At 33.8% G+C, this 18,347-nt stretch overlaps 1 protein-coding gene across 2 annotated transcripts in view; it reads right to left on the reverse strand.

Annotated features, from left to right (window-relative positions):
• Window positions 1–150: 150 nt before the first annotated feature.
• The window catches only part of LOC111048958 (MTOR-associated protein MEAK7), a 30,024-nt gene continuing 11,827 nt past the window's right edge, over window positions 151–18,347 (reverse strand). The window contains exons 2-9 of one of the 2 annotated variants that reach the window (XM_039420464.1): window positions 16,396–16,656; window positions 14,080–14,235; window positions 9,752–10,005; window positions 8,543–8,700; window positions 7,725–7,843; window positions 4,926–5,108; window positions 2,349–2,556; window positions 151–1,677 (exon numbers count right to left, since the gene is read on the reverse strand). In XM_039420464.1, the coding sequence (XP_039276398.1) occupies window positions 2,449–2,556; window positions 4,926–5,108; window positions 7,725–7,843; window positions 8,543–8,700; window positions 9,752–10,005; window positions 14,080–14,235; window positions 16,396–16,656 (1,239 nt within the window). In that variant the 3' untranslated portion in view covers window positions 151–1,677; window positions 2,349–2,448. Of the gene's footprint in view, window positions 1,678–2,348; window positions 2,557–4,925; window positions 5,109–7,724; window positions 7,844–8,542; window positions 8,701–9,751; window positions 10,006–12,126; window positions 12,381–14,079; window positions 14,236–16,395; window positions 16,657–18,347 lie in introns of both variants that reach the window. The other variant, XM_022334942.2, reaches the window with a different exon arrangement.

The following is an 18,347-nucleotide window of genomic DNA, read 5'->3' on the forward strand; positions in this document are numbered from 1 at the left end:
TGTGAGTTGAGTCTTAAAGTTATTTGAAAGTGCCACACATGCAATTAAAAATCACGCTGTGAAGTTGTTTTGTATTTGCATTGCATTGGACATAATGTGAATATAAAACTTGAATAAAGCAGATTGAAAATATAAGAGAGAAGATCTAAATGTTTTAAATTCTTTTATTTTATACAAAAACAGTAAATCACAGTCAAAATGAAATGTGTTCGAATATCGAACAAAATGTACAGAGGTCAACATAATTTATATCCAGAAATTTTTCCAATTTACAATAGAATTATTTTCTCAGCCATTTTTAAACAAAAACATCAACATTTAATATTTGAACAGTTCTAAATGGAAATTCTGTACGATGATGATTCATAAATCTAAAACTGATATGAGAATTAATCAGATTAAAATGAATTGGATTCTCAATATTTCCATTACATCTGCCATGCATAAATCAGCCAAATTAAGTCAGAAACTTTTCTAGTTTCATTCCTTGAAAGCAAATGATGAAATGCGGTACATTTTTGTATTCGAAATAAGTCAATCACACGTGAGTTCTAAAACTGTAAAACCTAAATTATCGAACAGATAATAATATATTGAGAAAATATGTACAGTAAATCTATCCGTCTAGCTTATATTAATAATTTGTTATTAACTTAGGAACTATCATTATTATTATTATTTGAAATTTGAGCTTCCGAAATCACAAGATTTTTGACTTGATTGCTCTCTAAAAATATTTATCAAATTTATCAACACATAATTATACCATATCAAAGAGTCCTCTCTGTATAGAGGGAAAAATTTAAAATAATATCAACCAACATGTATTTAGCAGCATGAGCTGATACTAAGGAATTATATTCTATCACCCCTCAAACTTAATAAAATACAATTAAGAGAGCAATAAAAATATTTATCCTAAAATCAATAGCTGTCCTTACAATGTTGAAAAATGAAAAAAATTGCAACTGATTGATTAGTAGTGTGAGTAAGTAATTCTAATTATAAAGCCATAGCAATGTGGAGGGAAAAAGTGTGAGGTTATCACCATTCTATGAAATTGATAATTCAATTCAACATAAGTTATCAGGTAATTTATGCATTGCTGTATTTAATAAACATGAAGATAATAACATAATCATAACAGATGTATTATCAACTCTTATTATAACAGAACTCCAAAAAACGGAAATGTCCATTATAAAGTTTCGAGCGATATTTCTAATTGTTGCAATCTCTGATTATGATAGCTGTATTTATGGTTAATAACTACTTATATTTAATTCACTTCATGATCTATTGCGACCATATTAACCGCTCTAAACGGTTGAACTGTTTATGAAATAATTTTCGCTTTGGGGCTCATCGACTCAATGAGCCTCTAATAATGAAGATGAGGCTGCTCTCATTTACTTGAATCACTCAAGTAGCTAAGCTTACAGTGGAAAACTGTAACAAGAGTTAAAAGAAATGATTTCCTCAAAAGAGAAACAATAGCTAGTGAAAACTAAAATAGAATAAAAACCTAATATTTGTTTCTATGTACAAGTAGTATTTTTCATTCATAATATTGTCGAATTTTTCAAATTCACAATAATTTTCAAGAACAATTGAATAACTTATTAACTGGAACTTATAGAAATAACAGCAAATGCGAAAAATTGAGCACAACTCCACCTGGAAAAAAGACTTGCATTAGTTAGACTTTACAATACTTTCTTAGTTTACAAAATATATCCTCTCAACCATTTCTATTATCAATTCATTATAGATTGTATTTATGATTTTTTTCAAAATCGTTATTTATGGAATCCTTTATTCTACATTTATCAATTATTATATTAAAAATAGAACTTTTCTCATTTTGAGAATAGCCAGTTTTTTAAATTGAAAAAGTAATCACTGTCCAAACAATACTCTAGTGGACAGGATTTTCCTTGCTGGGTTGTTGCCTTAATGAATAGATTTTGATTTAAATATATTTAATTTATAATTTTTTGTTTTGATTGTAAGCTATGTTTTATTTTTATTTCCATGAATTTCTTGAATAATTTATTGTAAATTGTATTGATGGCAAATAAAAAGAATTGAAAAGAATTGAACAAAAAGTGAAGAAACATCTTACAATAAGCTTTATTGTGGCTACTGTTGTAATGCATCATTGGATCGGGTCCTGACTTTTTTCTGTACACTTTGCCACAGAATCCTAACATACAGCGCTTCCAACGGTACAAAATTCCGGCTTCATCCATCAGCATGGCAATAAAATTTCTACTCATCCATGCTTATTATATGTCTCTACTTATTTATAAAGTAAAATGATCCATGAGAATTTTTTATTGTCTTACCTTTATGAAACATTCTGTTCACCACTCATTTCATGCTGAACGTCAGCAAAAATAGAATCTCTTGTTGTCCGTACTGTCCAGTACAATTTTGAACTAGATTTTACTTGGGATCCAATTCTTTCATGCCAGCACTGTGCTGAGTCTTCCCAGCCATCTCTAGAATACATCGCGCTGTCGGATCCTTCACCAAAATACCTGGTCTCTCTCCCTAGATGAACAAAGAACGTGTAAAATGAAATGTTAAAAATCAGGAAATTGCGTTCAAAGGATAATGCTTCCTTTATGCATAAGAAGAGTTATAAAATTTTAAAAATCAAGAAATTGCGACCAAAAGGATAAGGCTTATTTTTCAAAAACAACATGGTTATTGAAAATTTTATTTCATGATTAACGATGAGTCATAATTCATCAATTACACACATGAAACTAAAACATAGGAGACTGAACAAATTGGAAACGGTAAGTCAGTTGATAGTACTCATCCAATCGTATGGTCCGACGCCAAAACATATTACTGTTAGCTGGAGAATTTTCAGCTTGTAGCCCTTAGAAGGACTGTTATTATTAGGCCTTGTCAGCATCTTTTTGCTGTGAGTTCGTAGAACAAACAGCACCAGATAGAAGGATTTATTAGGGGATTTCCCTATATTAGCCTTATTGTTCGCCTTCTTCTTTGTACTCTGCAGTGGAAATGACACTCTCAATTTTCATTTGCTATCATTGCCAATCTAATCACCAATACCAACACACCGCCAAGGCAGTAATTTTTATCATCACCAGTCAGCCATGGCATGCATTCGATTCAGTTCCCCAAATGTAGGTCTCCATCCTGCATTTGGGTATCCAGGCGCACCTCGTAGAGGCCCTTCTAGCTTCACGTAAAGATGGTAAAGATGTTTTTTGGAGAGGAAGAAATTCCGAGCTAAAACGAATGCATTGCGCCCAGTTGATAGTATTTATCCAACACGGCACTGTGATAATTCAAAACTATCGGCTAGGATAGCGAAGACAGCTAAGATGTTGCACTTTTCAGCCTGCTAGCGCTACCTGGTTGTGGGTTCGAATCCCGCCGGTAGGCATGTACGTTTGATCATCTCACAAATCATCATTGCACTTTCCATTACCCACGCGCACGTAAAAAGCTCTTTTAGGCATCATCCGCAATAAAAAAAAGTATGAACAGGGATTTTCCATTGTGGTATAGATAATGGCCCATATGAATAAAACCAGAGGAAATGCTCATGAGCAAGAGCATGGAGCATAAGGTTTTGCTCATGAGCAAAAGGTAGAAGCAAAAGCATTTGCTCATTTTTATATGAATAAGCTCTACCTTATACTCTTACCTTATGCTCCTGAACTCTGGAGCAAATGCTCACGTATTTTAAAGATTTTTCATCAGCTGATTCGCTTTTGTAGCCTTACTTTGTTTTTATAGCTCACGGAAGCGCTAAATGTGCAAGTAGGGTGTAACGCTTGTGTTTGCGTCGTCTGCTCTGTTTTCTATTTATGAATAGAGTTTTAGGTTAGTTGAGTTTAGATTTTTGAAATAATAGCGTGAAAAAATGTCATCTCTATAATAATCTTCAGCATATTCTTATAATATCAATAGCCTTCTTATAATCGTCTACACTCTCATCTTCTTAAATGCCTATTTCCTATTTTGTGATGGATATCTTTATAACAGGTAGCTATCTTTTGTATTTATCCTTTTGTAGGGGTAATGGTGATATATATATATATATAAATATATATATATATATATATATATATATATATATATCATGGTTGAATCTAAAATGAGTTTTATAGTTCTCAACTATTGGTTGTGATCGTATCTGGTATAGTTTCCTCTTCCTCATACGAATTAGTTGAGCCATTTTACTATGAGCAAAAGGTGATAAGCTGCTCTAGACTAGACTCACCTATTTTGAAGCATTTGCTTCAAAAGTTGAGCAAATGCTCTAGTTCATTCATACAATTTTGAGCAAAAGCTTTTACTTTTGAGCAAATGCTCAAACTATTTTTTTGATGAGCATGAGCAAAAGGTTTTGCTCACGTTTATTCATAGAAAATGAAGCAAATGCTCCATATTTTAGAAGTATAAGCAAATGCTCAACTTTATTCATATGGCCCATTAATAATATGCAATTATATACCATAAATACGATTTCAGTCGGGGTTTCAGTTTGACTTAAATAAGCTGCCTAGTACGGATTAACCTACTAACTTCATTGATCTAGGAGAAATTCCTATTTCCTTGTTTTGGGCGAAATGCAACGATGTAGACCTCCTTTTTCAAATCATAAGTAGGGTAGATCACACGAGATTAGACCTCCTTTTTCGAATCATAGTAGGGTAGAACACACGAGATGAAGATGATTATTGTATTTGCAGAGCAGAATAGAATCCCATTGAGAAACAACTTAGGTAAAAATAAGTTTACAAAACTAATTTTTTCTTGCAGAGATGATAATTTTGGAATAGCGCCAAAGAAATTGAACAGCTGGGCATTGTAGATTGCACAACTATTATCTGAATATACTGGAAATAGAGCTTGAGAAATATGAGATATCCCACCTTATCTTCGGCCGATAGAGGTGCTGGGCCCACTCCCCACACTTCCAGATGCTTAATGGTGAACTCGCGATTAGCTGACATTGTTTTGTAATTGGAGAATGTGGTGCATGACTCGCTGCACTTTCCCTTGCCAAATTCCGCATCCAACCAGAATCCCCAGTAGTTATGCTGGCCTCCCATTCCCTGCAAGCAAAGTACAATTGATTCATTGAATGATTGTAGTATGCTCTTCACCACGAAAGAGCTCATCGGCTAAATAGTTCAAGGCTGAAGGCCAGTGCACACAGAGACACACGTTTGCATACCAATGTTTTTGGTCAACGCACATAATCGCAGACGTTGGCAGACCATAATAACGTTCAACCAAAGAACAAATTTCAGATTTGCTGACATTTGTGGATAAATCGTGCAAGGTCTTCAAAAGGACATCTCTTTAGGTCTTGAAACTGTGTGTAATGAAACCTAGTGCCCCTTGCGGTACTGTTGATAAACATGATTAACATTATGCTGATTAAGAGAATAGCCTATGAAGCGATTCAAAGCACCATGAAGCGACATATAAGGACCGGCAGACATCTGTGTGCGTTGCAACATAAGATAGTCTGGGGAGGGATTATTTCTTCGGCAGTCTGCATACGTCCGTCCTTAGCTGTGTGAGCTAGCCTTCATGTTGAAATTATCTCGTTTTATTAACACATAATAAAATGAATGAAATATATTGCATTATTAAAAAAATAAATATAATAAATAGATACTTTGATTAATTTATTGTTCAACAGTCAAATACATTCTAAATAATGATATTATCTTGGCTTGAACTTATTTATTTATTTTTTACTGTGCAAAATACTACAATCATAATATAATTATGACATTGGAGGAAAAAATAGGCTGAGCCTGTACTATTTTGATAAAAGTTAATGTTGTCCAAAGTTTGAGGTTATGATATCACACACTGCTTCTTCACTTGATTTTTGTCCAGGAATAATATTTAAAGATTTTGAATTTTGAAGGTTGACATAAATACTTCAAATAAATCACAGAATGTATCACAGTAAATAAAAACCTTTAGAAATATTACACTTACTTGAAAAATTTGAATACAAAATCACAAACCTACTCATTATCATCTTGAAAAATTGTTGAACTACTTTGAAAAATTGCGTATTCTAGGGAGTTCGTTTAGTTTGAGTTGAAAGTTAGGTTAAACGAATTATATTAGTTTTGATTTTACCAAAAAATAACATTCCTTCAGAATATAATTCTTTCTGAAAAGTAAGGCATGAAGTATCAAGATATAACAAACTTGTGCTTGCGTTTCCATATACACGCATCAATATGGTAAGTGGAGTGGCTCAGCTTTCTTGACAACAGTGTAATTGTAATGTAAATGTAATAAATATAATTACATTGACAACCATGTAATTAACAACTATTAGCCTTCCGGTAGTCGCGCCCTACTCAATCACACGAGCAGTCGCGTATTGTACTTTTTACAACATCCAGTTTTCCAAGTGTTATGTACTCTGTTTACTGTCTAAACATATTAATTAATTGTATGATTACTTTTCCATCTTCTTGGATTATTTCACGCCTATGAACATTTGGATGATTCCAATTTCATAGCCCAATAAGGTGCATCAAGCAAAGCCATCAATTCTGTGTTATTGGTTCGTTTACAGTACCTGTATACAGTCTTTCCCTATCTTACGCACAGTGCGACTCATGCACTGTCGCGACTAAATGGCACCTAAAGACTGAACCATTGCTCGGTTGATACTGCAACTCAGTGGAGTGATGGGGGGAAAATTTTGGAATACATAGGTGACTCATTCACTGACAATAAATAGTTTACCCATTCAATAGTTTTGTGCAGCAAAGAAACTGACACTGTTGTACTTTATACAACAGTGCGACTGCCGGAAGGTTAATAAGAATATTATCTTGTTTTGAACTACTTGAGTATTCTCTTGAACTAAAATTGAGTATTCAAGGGTTTCCGTTTGGTTTGAGCTGAAAGTTAGGTTTCATGAATATAATTACAGTTATACTTATGCTGCTAATAAATAGCATACATTGTGAATAAAATTATTCCTGGAAAGGGAGACATAGAGTATGATGATATTTCATTTTTTTTTAATTTCCATAAGCATCGATTGGAAAGTAAAGTAGCTGAACAGTGCGGTAATTAGAAGAGTAAAACTGTTTTGGCATAGTAACACCGGAGATAAAAAGGTTTCTATATGCTCTCAGTTTTTATTGATGAGAACCAAACTTATAATAAGATGGAAATATTAAAATTTAAACTGTAATTGAAGCTGTAAAAACGATTACGTTTTACAAACTGTAAAATAGAAATAGATGCTATCATAGAAAGTTGATTGAGTAATTATACTTCAATGATTGTGCTGGAGATTAATGCTGTCTGAATTGAGCTTTAAATAGGTAGGATAAATGTGATTTTCAATGAGTAACTCAATATTTCATAATTTCCTAATCGGATTAATTATCGGTCTGATAACTGATCCAATGCTGTCTGAATTGAGCTTTAAATAGGTAGGATAAATGTGATTTTCAATGAGTAACTCAATATTTCATAATTTCCTAATCGGATTAATTATCGGTCTGATAACTGATCCAATGCTGTCTGAATTGAGCTTTAAATAGGTAGGATAAATGTGATTTTCAATGAGTAACTCAATATTTCATAATTTCCTAATCGGATTAATTATCGGTCTGATGATAGTAACAGTTTATTATGTGTTTCAAAACAATAGAAAAGATTGAGCTGACACATACCAGTCCGTTGGGCATGGTTTGCTGATTCTGGTTGAGATACATGAAATGGTCGTTGAACCCGGTTGCATGGAATACGCTAACTAGAGGTCGAAGTGTGAAAAGAAAGCAAGTGGAATCACCTGAAAAAGATTATTTGCTATACTAATACAGAGTATAAAATTCAAAAATTTAGATCAAGTACCAGAAGTTTAGACTGAACTGAATAGATTTAAAGTAATTGTAAATTAAGTGACTAAGAAATTTGAAAACAATTGCTCTATTTCACTGAAATATATTTTTATTATTATTATAAAACAAACTACATCTAATTCAGAAGTTTTGCAACATTCAAAGTTTTATTACATTTGTTAGGAAGATTTGATGAGACAGTTCTTATTTGACTCATAAGCAGCAACACGATAGGATAGATATGGATTATTCCAAGTAGGCTATACTACTTAGGAACAAGTTACAATCCTTCGATTGTTAGCACATGTTTGGAGCGTGTTATGCACATGAAAAAGAGAAGAAATTATGTTGTTGATGCTGGAGAAGTGCACCCAGAAATAAACAAATCATATAGCTGTCTATTGTGCATAGGGAGGCCATTTGCTCATTTGAAATGAGATTTATCAATCAAAAGTGATCAAGGTGGTCACACACTTCACCTCTTCTATTTTAATACAATGCTAAAATAATTTCAAAATCTATTCATTTTTTGCATAATTAAGCACATATTTATTTATTATATGATATTGTACAATTGTAACTTTTTTAATGGGCCAAAACTGTTATCATTTAAATTGTTACAACAAAATATCCAAATGAATATCACTGACCTTGAAATTTGGGACTGACAAGCCAACTGTGCGAGGTGACTCCTCCAAAGACATGGCCTGCCTCGTCTTCGACAACTATAATGGTCGGCCCCCGTTCGGCTATCTTTCCGACCAGCATTGAAAAACTCTCTCCATGACTTCCGGTTGAGAACAATGGCCTGCAATATGGGAACAACTCTAATCAATGAAAATGTATAAAGAATATTTGAAGGTGAGCAATCATAATATAGTGAATGACATCCAAAGAGAATGATATCCCATGAAAACAGAAGACTATCAATCATGATGTTGGTGAATTTGTATTACATGGAATGAAAAAAATTAAATGGAAAATTATTTACTAGCAAAACGATCTATCTTCATTTGCATGTGCGTAAGAGGTGAGAAGGCATTACAGCATTAGTCGGGTTCCGAACCACCGGAAAGCAATTATCAAACTCATAATCAACATTCATATTTATCGATATCTCACTCAATATACGCTCAATCTTGGAAAATGCGGTGTCAATCAATTTGTAATTAAATATAGGCCTACTGAAAAAAGTTACTCTTGTATTTTTTGTAAAATCAACGGTTTATTGGTTATTTAATAAATAGCCTAATCCTTATAGGAAGACGACGATGACGACATTTCAAACGGCCGCCATTTTGTTATATGAATTTGAGAATTGTCATAATTTTTTTGTAGATCTGTCTAGTTGTCATAAATGATTGTGGAAAGTTTCACTTTCTTATGTTGAGTCATTATTAAGGAGAAATTATTTGGTTAAAAAAAGAAATGACGACTGTGTTAGTAAAGGACTTTCGGACAGTTCGAAAATTATATTTAGATATGTTTCATTCCTGGGAACAATGCCCTAGAATATTGGTTCGGAGACACTGTAGATATGATTTGGCATTGTATTGATGAATCAATAAAACATGCAATTAATAAAAAAAACATGTATTAAATGAATCAATAAATGTTAACTGAAAACACTGGGTTGTTGTCAAAATATCATTTATTTAAAAAAAATACAAACATGTTCCAACACTAATGGTGTCATCTTCATCTTCAGACTGAAGATGACACCATTGGTGTTGAAACATGTTTGTGATTTTTTTTAAATAAATAAGTGATACTTTGACAACAACCCAGTGTTTTCATTATGGATAGGTATCCAATATCTCACCATCAACAGTATCTGAAAACGTTAAAAATGAGCATACCTCCACTGCCGCTGGTAATCTTGGTGCAGTAGGTAGTTGAGGTGAAGAATGTGAGCGAGATCGAGAACAGAGTGCGTGACTGCCGTGTCGGACGTGTTCATCGCTACTGGTAAGAGAGCGATTCGCTCGTCACTAGTTTCGTCTCTCTCCATCTCGTCGGACTCCAGGTTGTAGAGTGCAGTCATCAGCTCTTTGTGCAGCAGCGACATTACACCACATCGCGCCACCCACAGCTCCAAGTCATCCAGGCTAACCTGGTCACATAAACATTCACATTGTTCCACACACAAACAAAAGTCCATTTTTTAACAGAAAGAAGTTTATACTGTAACAGTGTTACGAGAAAAAATATTCAATTCTCGTACAGAGATAAATGTGTGCTAGTGTTGCTTCTGAAATAATCACTGCTGATAATGAATAATAACTTGTCAAAAATTGAATAAGATGCCATCTACACAGGCTGTATAGACTGTGATAGAATTGAAGTTTAGAAATTGTTTATTGATATTTCTGTATTATTATTTTTATTTTTTTAAACGAATAGCATTGAAGCCTGCTCTTGCACTGCATGTTGTGTATTATCTTTATTTATGTATTGTTATTGTAATTCTGTTAGAAATGTTATTGTATTGACATGGCCTAGTGTACTGTATGTATTTTCTGGCTGTAATAAATCTAAAAATTCGACTGAGTCATTGTCACCATTGAAGAACTCCGATTAAGGATTTTGAAAGGAATAAAAATGATAAAGCAGACTCCTGGAATATTTGAACGGGTCCGACATTCGATGAGAAGACGTCTGAACATATACATTAAGAACAACAGAGGTCAATTTGAACATCATCTTTAGTCTTTTGGTAAAAGTTTAATGTCATTTAGATATAAAAACTTTTCATAAAAAACCGAATATTTTATTTGCAATCAGCTACAACCTATGAGTTATTAGTTCTCTCCTCATAAAACAGCAAATTTTCGTGGTGTAATGTACTACATAAGAATACATTTTATTCAACTTTTATTTAAATTTAGTTAACACAACTTGCATAATTCTTTTCAGAATTAAATTCTCTACAATTTTTATTGCAACAAATTATTTGTTTACTGTTCATTAAGGAAAGTTATTGGGCATCAAACGTAGAAGTCTGTGTTTTTCTACTTAGATTTTTTGCACATTTCAATTTTTTTCTAAAAAACTACTCACACTACAGCTTCCAGACTAGTTTTATTCAATTTTTCAGATATTTTTCCATATTAATCCAGCATAAGTTTATCAAAAACTAGTCCCCAAACAATTCAGTATCGGTGTATTTCACCAGAGGAACTGAATTGCGGGCGAAATCTTTCACCCTGTATAGCTCGATAATGAAGCGTTTATGGATATATGTTTATAAGAACTTTTTTTCTTATTTTTACCTCTACTATCACGTATTAAATTATTTTACCATAATAAATTAAGAATCACCCTGTATAAATTTGAAAATTGTCATAATTTTTTTGCAGATCTGTCTACTTGTCATAAATGATTGTGCAAAGTTTCACCTTTCACTTTTGTATGTTGAGTCATTATTTAGGAAAAAAATATTTGATTAAAGAAACGAAATGGCGACTGTGTGAGTAACTAAGGACTTTTGGACAGTTTGAAAATTATATTTAGATAATATGTATCATTCCCGGGAACAATGCCTTAGAATATTCGTTCAGAGACATTGTAAATATGATTTGGCATTGTATTGATGAATCAATACAACATGAGATTGATAAAAAAAATCTGGTGTGGCGCACTCACACAACTTTCATTGCCGCTATAATAATTGATCACCTGACGCTAGTGTTCACGTGCATCTCAAGTCTACTATTCAAAGATCTGAGCCAGCTGGTGACAGGGCAATAACGCTGGAGACACACGAGGTCTGCTATCTCTTCATAGTGAATGATTTAATAGAATCAACAGTTGCCAACAGATTGCAATTGAATAATCACTTTTTCTCTAATTTCGAGCTTATTTTCAATTTTAGGTGAAAATGTTACTGAACATTAATTGTAGAGATTTTTATGCTCAATCTTTTCCACTTGAATTTTTTTGTTAGGCCTGATAAATGAGAATCGAAAATTTGCATGGATGCGGTGGAGGTCCTGAAATTTTTACAGATATGGGACTTGTGGCAGTTGATAGAGCTTATCAATGACTATTCTATGCATAAATTTGATCAAAATCGTTGGAGCCGTTATCGAGAAAATCGCGAAAACCTCTGTTTTTGACAACATTTTCGCCATTTTAGCCAAAGCAATACTCTCCTTTCCTATGGTAATGGGGCAAGGAAAGTAAAAAACATGTTGTATTAAATGAATCAATAAAACATTAAAAATGAGCATACCTCCACTGCCGCTGGTAATCCTGGTGCAGTAGGTAGTTGAGGTGAAGAATGTGAGCGAGATCGAGAACAGAGTGCGTGACTGCCGTGTCGGACGTGTTCATCGCTACTGGTAAGAGAGCGATTCGCTCGTCACTAGTTTCGTCTCTCTCCATCTCGTCGGACTCCAGGTTGTAGAGTGCTGTCATCAGCTCTTTGTGCAGCAGCGACATCACACCACATCGCGCCACCCACAGCTCCAAGTCATCCAGGCTGACCTGGTCACATAAACATTCACATTGTTCCACACACAAACAAAAGTCCATTTGTTAACAGAAAGAAGTTTATACTGTAACAGTGTTACGAGAAAAAATATTCAATTCTTGTGCAGAGATAAATGTGTGCTAGTGTTGCTTCTGTTATAATCACTGGTGATAATGAATAATAAGTTGTCAAAAATTGAATAAGATGCCATCTACACAGGCTGTATAGACTGTGATAGAATTGAAGTTTAGAAATTGTTTATTGATATTTCTGTATTATTATTTTTATTTTTTTAAACGAATAGCATTGAAGCCTGCTCTTGCACTGCATGTTGTGTATTATCTTTATTTATGTATTGTTATTGTAATTCTCTTAGAAATGTTATTGTATTGACATGGCCTAGTGTACTGTATGTATTTTCTGGCTGTAATAAAATCTAAAAATTCGACTGAGTCATTGTCAATATTGTAGAACCGTTCAATAATTGAATAAAAACACAAATCTGTTGTCAAATTCTACACTGTTTTATTTAGTACACGACCAAGGTTTCGTGACCACACCGGTCACATTTTCAGTCAACTAGAAAATGTGGCCGGTGTGGTCACGAAACCTTGGTCGTGTACTAAATAAAACAGTGTAGAATTTGACAACAGATTTGTATTCTTATTCAATTTTGTAATAAAATCATTGAATCTGAGTTTATGAAGAGCTAGAAGAACTAATTTGCAATGAAATAATGAGCTATAACTAGACCCACATTAATATAGAACATGAGAGATAATAAACTGCATTTGACCAATTCCAATAATCATCGAAAAACTCCTGTGAATGTTTTGTAAGGTCAATTCATATTACCGTTGCATCCCTATCACTCGGTTGCTCTCTGTACCTAATCTTTAAGATGTTTCTCGAATCATGCAATGTTTTCAAATAAAGTTGTCAAATTTTGGTAATCAATAGCTGTTGAAATAATTTTCACTCGCTTACACTGTCTGATACAAAAATCTTTTGGAACGGGTCTCATTCTTGGAAAACTCGCTGAAGGTCCTTGAAAAGGATTAATTCGTCCTTCAGCTGATCAGCTGATCGAGAAAGAGTTTGTCAGTTGGAAACGAAACAGATAGGCCCGGTTGCAGAAAAGGCTGCTTAATTTGAACGGCGATTAAATGTCACGAAAACCAATCAGAGAAGTCTTCTTTTCAGAAAAGCTTTCTCTGATTGGTTCTCGTGGCATTCAATCCACGAGGAATTCAACAGGCTTTTGTGAAACCGGGCCTCTCTGTCTCGTTTTCAACTAACAACTCTTTCTCGATCAGCTGCTAACCAAAGGACAAATTAATCCTTTTTAAGGGCCTTCAGTGAGTTTTCCTAAAAATGATACACGTTCCAAAACAATTTTACATCAGGAACCTACTATATTTCAGATTCCATCGGAATCCTTCCAAACAGAAAACTTACAAACAAAAAACTTACAAACAGAAATCACAAATAGAATTGGATAGCATACACAAATTATAAGATATTTCATGTCAAATGTATTTCAACAAAACATCCTAATTTTTAATATGTATTGTTGCATAATTTTGTTTTCTTGAGAATGATTTTTGATTTGATTTCTTGAGAAGGCAGTGGGAACAGAAACGTGGAACTAAGCCATCCTATAATTTGCACTGACTTTATAACTACGGGTTTAGGTGGGCTCCGAACACTGACCTCACTGCTGTCGGATTCGAGCTCGACACACCAGCACCTGGCCACATTGAATACGTTCTCCTTGGCCGTTGAGGTGGCGCTCTGCCAGCTCAGGAACTCGCGCGTGCGTCGACGCTCGATGCCTCGCAAGTACGACTCCAGCACATCCGACACATACTGAAAACATACAACACTCAACTAATTACACAATAATTGTCAAATAGAAGAATTAAAGTCCAATGCACTAGTCCAGATTTGATAACTCATTTTATTTTCCTTGTCAAGAAAGTGAGAGAATTCCTTGTGAGAGTTTAGGACTTGTTGGGCCGAAGTCGGGAAGGGAGACTGCAATTCATTTTATTTATTTACAGTGTAGTTTCGGTGTGATTACTAACGCTAACGGAAGTAAACGGTAGAGTTTACACTATAAGTAAACACTGAAGTAAAGGATTTTCCAGAAACCACATCTTCCTCCAACATATAGAAAGAGACACATAATAGAAATAGACACATTTTCCCAATCATTCATAGTTGAGAAATGATATTGTATGTATCAATGTAGGCTATATATAAATATCTTGAATGAAAAAGACTAAGAAATTGTCAAAAACCACAGATTTATTGATACTTAGAAAGACCGTTTTCGGTTATTACACCATTGTCAATCTCTGATAAACTGAATAGTTTACATGAATAATTACCACAATATCAACTTCTCAACTACACAAAAAGGGAAAAAAATAAATATCTATAAATAATATGAAGGCTTGGTTTGAGCCCAATTCTACGAAGTCTCTAAACTTCATATACGCGGTGCAGGGTTTGGAATTGGAAGCAATGATAACAATACAGTTGTTGACTCAGCCATAGTCGAATTAGAATAGGGAATTCGCATTACTTGTTATGGCTTCGCTCCATTGCCGCAAGACATTTCTGGAATACAACATAACATCAGTGCAATGAGGGAACAAGAAAGCTGATTGGTTTTCCAGGTTGGTATTTGTAGGTAAAGGACAACTTGAGTCGAATCGGAACAAGAAACTCTCTAAAAAACGTTACTAGAAGGGAAGGATTGGTTCTAATATACAGAATTAAGATTTTGTTCTGTTATTCAGTAGACCCTACTCTTGTAATGCTTGGAGGGAATGTTAGCCCCAATGATAATTGGGGTTCGCCTTTTTTTCCTTTCTCAATCACTTTAAATGATAAGTGGATGCACTAAGAGATTAATGAATTGATAACAAATTTCGTTCAGTATTTCCTGACAAAAGTGAATGTTTGACCATAGAGAAAGTATATAATGGAATACCTTATCTAGCATATTATAGAAAACATCATGAACATGATTATTATTTTCTATTCAGCCTAAAATACAATAGATGTAACACTGGCTGAGCTTAACAATAGATCATTCACAAATACAACATTCTTACAGTGCAAGATAACTATACTGACATAACTACACCTTATCATGCTATATTTTCTCTGTGATACATTTATGGTACATCTTTTCTCCATGGTATATTTCTTCTATAAAAATACCTCAAGCTTTATTTTCTATATAAATAAATTGTATTTCTAATTATTATTAAACGAAAATCCAAATTAAATTCTATAAATCACCTCGGAGACTTCTGCTACAGCAAATATTGACAACAGGGTAAACAGCTAAATGGAAATTCGCGATGAGTACTACTAAAATACCTTATTTCGAATTTCCATCTAGCTGTTTACCCTGTTGTCAATATTTGCAGTAGCAGAAGTCTTCGGGGTTATTTACGAAATCAAATTTGGATGTTTGTCTAATAATAATTATCAATTCATTAGCATTTGAATAATTGCTATATCTCAGTAATTTCCACCTGTAAATTGTATTTCCTTTAAAATACAAACAAGCTATCAAATTGATAGAAAGTACATAATATTTGAAATACAATTTACTGCAGATATAGAGGGAATTTAATTTCATCGGAGATCAACCATGGGAAACCCAGGTACTATAGTGAGGTCCACGTTATAATGACAGTATCAACTTTGGTTTTGCTATCCTAGTCTATCGACAAAGACGGTGGTACTATCCATTTCTAGGTCCACAACGATGCCAATTATGTTTTTGACAGAGTAGAAATATAATTAATTAATGCAGAGAATCGGCATCGCTATTCTTCTATCTTTATCCACTGCCATTATAACGTGGACCTCACTATAGAGCAGGTGTTAGTGGCAGTAAAAAGTTTTGGGTGGGGGTGCAAATACATTGGGAGAGTGAGCTCACATATTGCTCGAAATTATTTCTTCCAGTTGTTATAATCCAGTTGTATGTTATGACTGACTGACCTTGACCAGTGAGGCGAGCAGAATGGGCTCGAGATGCTGTTCGGGCCGAGTCTTCTCGTGCAGATAGAGCTGACGGCGCTTGGGCTCCATGAGCACCCTGGCGATGGCTCGTGCTCGCTCGGCCGCGTCGCCTCGCGCCAAGCTCACGTACAACTCGGCAAACTCCTCCACCGACTTCCGACTGCGCCCGCCCGACAGAGGAAACAACTCCTCCTGGTACAGAACTAGCAGAGACGGCACAAGCTCTTCGCGCCATAACGTCTGCAACACAAATCAGAATAATTCAAAACATATTCACATAGACCTACATAAAAATATTTACAATTAGTTCAGAGATAATACGAATATACAGGAGTCCCATGAGAAGTGTAACATCCGTTAGATTCATTGTTTTTATTTTGTATTCATTTTTCTAGTAATAATAATAATAATGTTGAGCGACCTGGCTGGCTCAGGTCTGGTGTCAGAGTTTTCAGGTCGCAACTGATCAATTTCAGGGCCTCTGACATGACCTGTTTTTTCTAGTTATTGAGGTTTTTCAAAAATATCGAAAAATCAATAAATCTCAAAAACTAAGGTGGATATGAGACAATCTTACTGGACTTTTTGTTGCAAATTTCATGTAGAATGTAAATTTCATGTAATGTATATGAAATAAATGAATACATTCTTCATTAAATTTGCAACAAAATAGTCCAGTAAGATTTTCTGTGTAAGATATATATTTTTACATTTTCTATGTAAAATATATCTAGATATGAGAAAATCTTACTGGACTTTTTGTTGCAAATTTCTTGTAGAATGTATTCATTTATTTCATATACATTACATGAAATTCACATTCTACATTCTACATGAAATTTGCAACAAAAAGTCCAGTAAGATTTTCTCATATCCACCTTAGTTTTCGAGATTTATTGATTTTTCGATATTTTTGAAAAACCTCAATAACTAGGAAACTATCAGTAAAATATGGTGAGTCAAACTATCATGAGTCAATGATATCAGTCAAACCATAAATTAATTCCGTGGATATGGTTGGAAAGAGGAAGACATTTTCAATAAGATTCATATAATTTGATCCTCTGTTTGACGTTTTTGAACTTTTTATATGCGTTCAAACGGTTTGAAATTTTGTTTTGAATTCGACGAATGTAGCGCGTGTAGAAATTTCAAAAACATCAAACAAAGAAACATATCATATTAAACTTATTGAAAATTTCTTCCTCTCTCCAGCCATATCGTTAGAAAAATATTTTGACTGATATTATTCTAGTCATTGACGTTTTTGAAAAATATAGAAAAATCTATAGATCTCGAAAACCAAGATCGATATGGGAAAAATCTTCTGGACTTTTTTTGTTTCAAATTTTTATGTAGAATCGGTCTTCGGATGTTACACCTTTCATGGGACACTCTTTATAATAGACATGAACAATCAGAAGATGCACAAGTTCAAAGAAATACCTGCAAAGCCCGCAAAAATATTCAATTGATATTAAATTTTGTAGTGAATGAGCTTTCAATCATTCACCGCTTACACAATGCCAGCTCGGAACCCTAAAATTAGTTTCTAAAAAATGAGAAAATTTCAGACTGTACGTGAACTAAATTCATTGAATGGGATCACTCAATCCGATTATAATATTCAACACCAATATTTCATATGCATTAATAATTAATTTTGTACACATCTTCAGATAGAGGTGTGTATGTGGACATCGGTTTAATTTTAGAACAACCACTGCATCCTCTATAAAATATTCGGATACATTTTAATGCACCGTACTGCACTGATTTGATATATTATGCAATAATAAAATAATTGCGTATCTTTGGAGGCGATTGGGATAAAATTAGATAAGTAAACAGGTCGCGAACTAATTTAAATTCAAAATAAGTCACTTCCTTGATCAAACTTATGAGACATTTGGTGGAGATACATGTTGAAA

This window comes from Nilaparvata lugens, chromosome 2 (genome assembly GCF_014356525.2).
Source record: "Nilaparvata lugens isolate BPH chromosome 2, ASM1435652v1, whole genome shotgun sequence".
Lineage (NCBI taxonomy): Eukaryota > Metazoa > Arthropoda > Insecta > Hemiptera > Delphacidae > Nilaparvata > Nilaparvata lugens.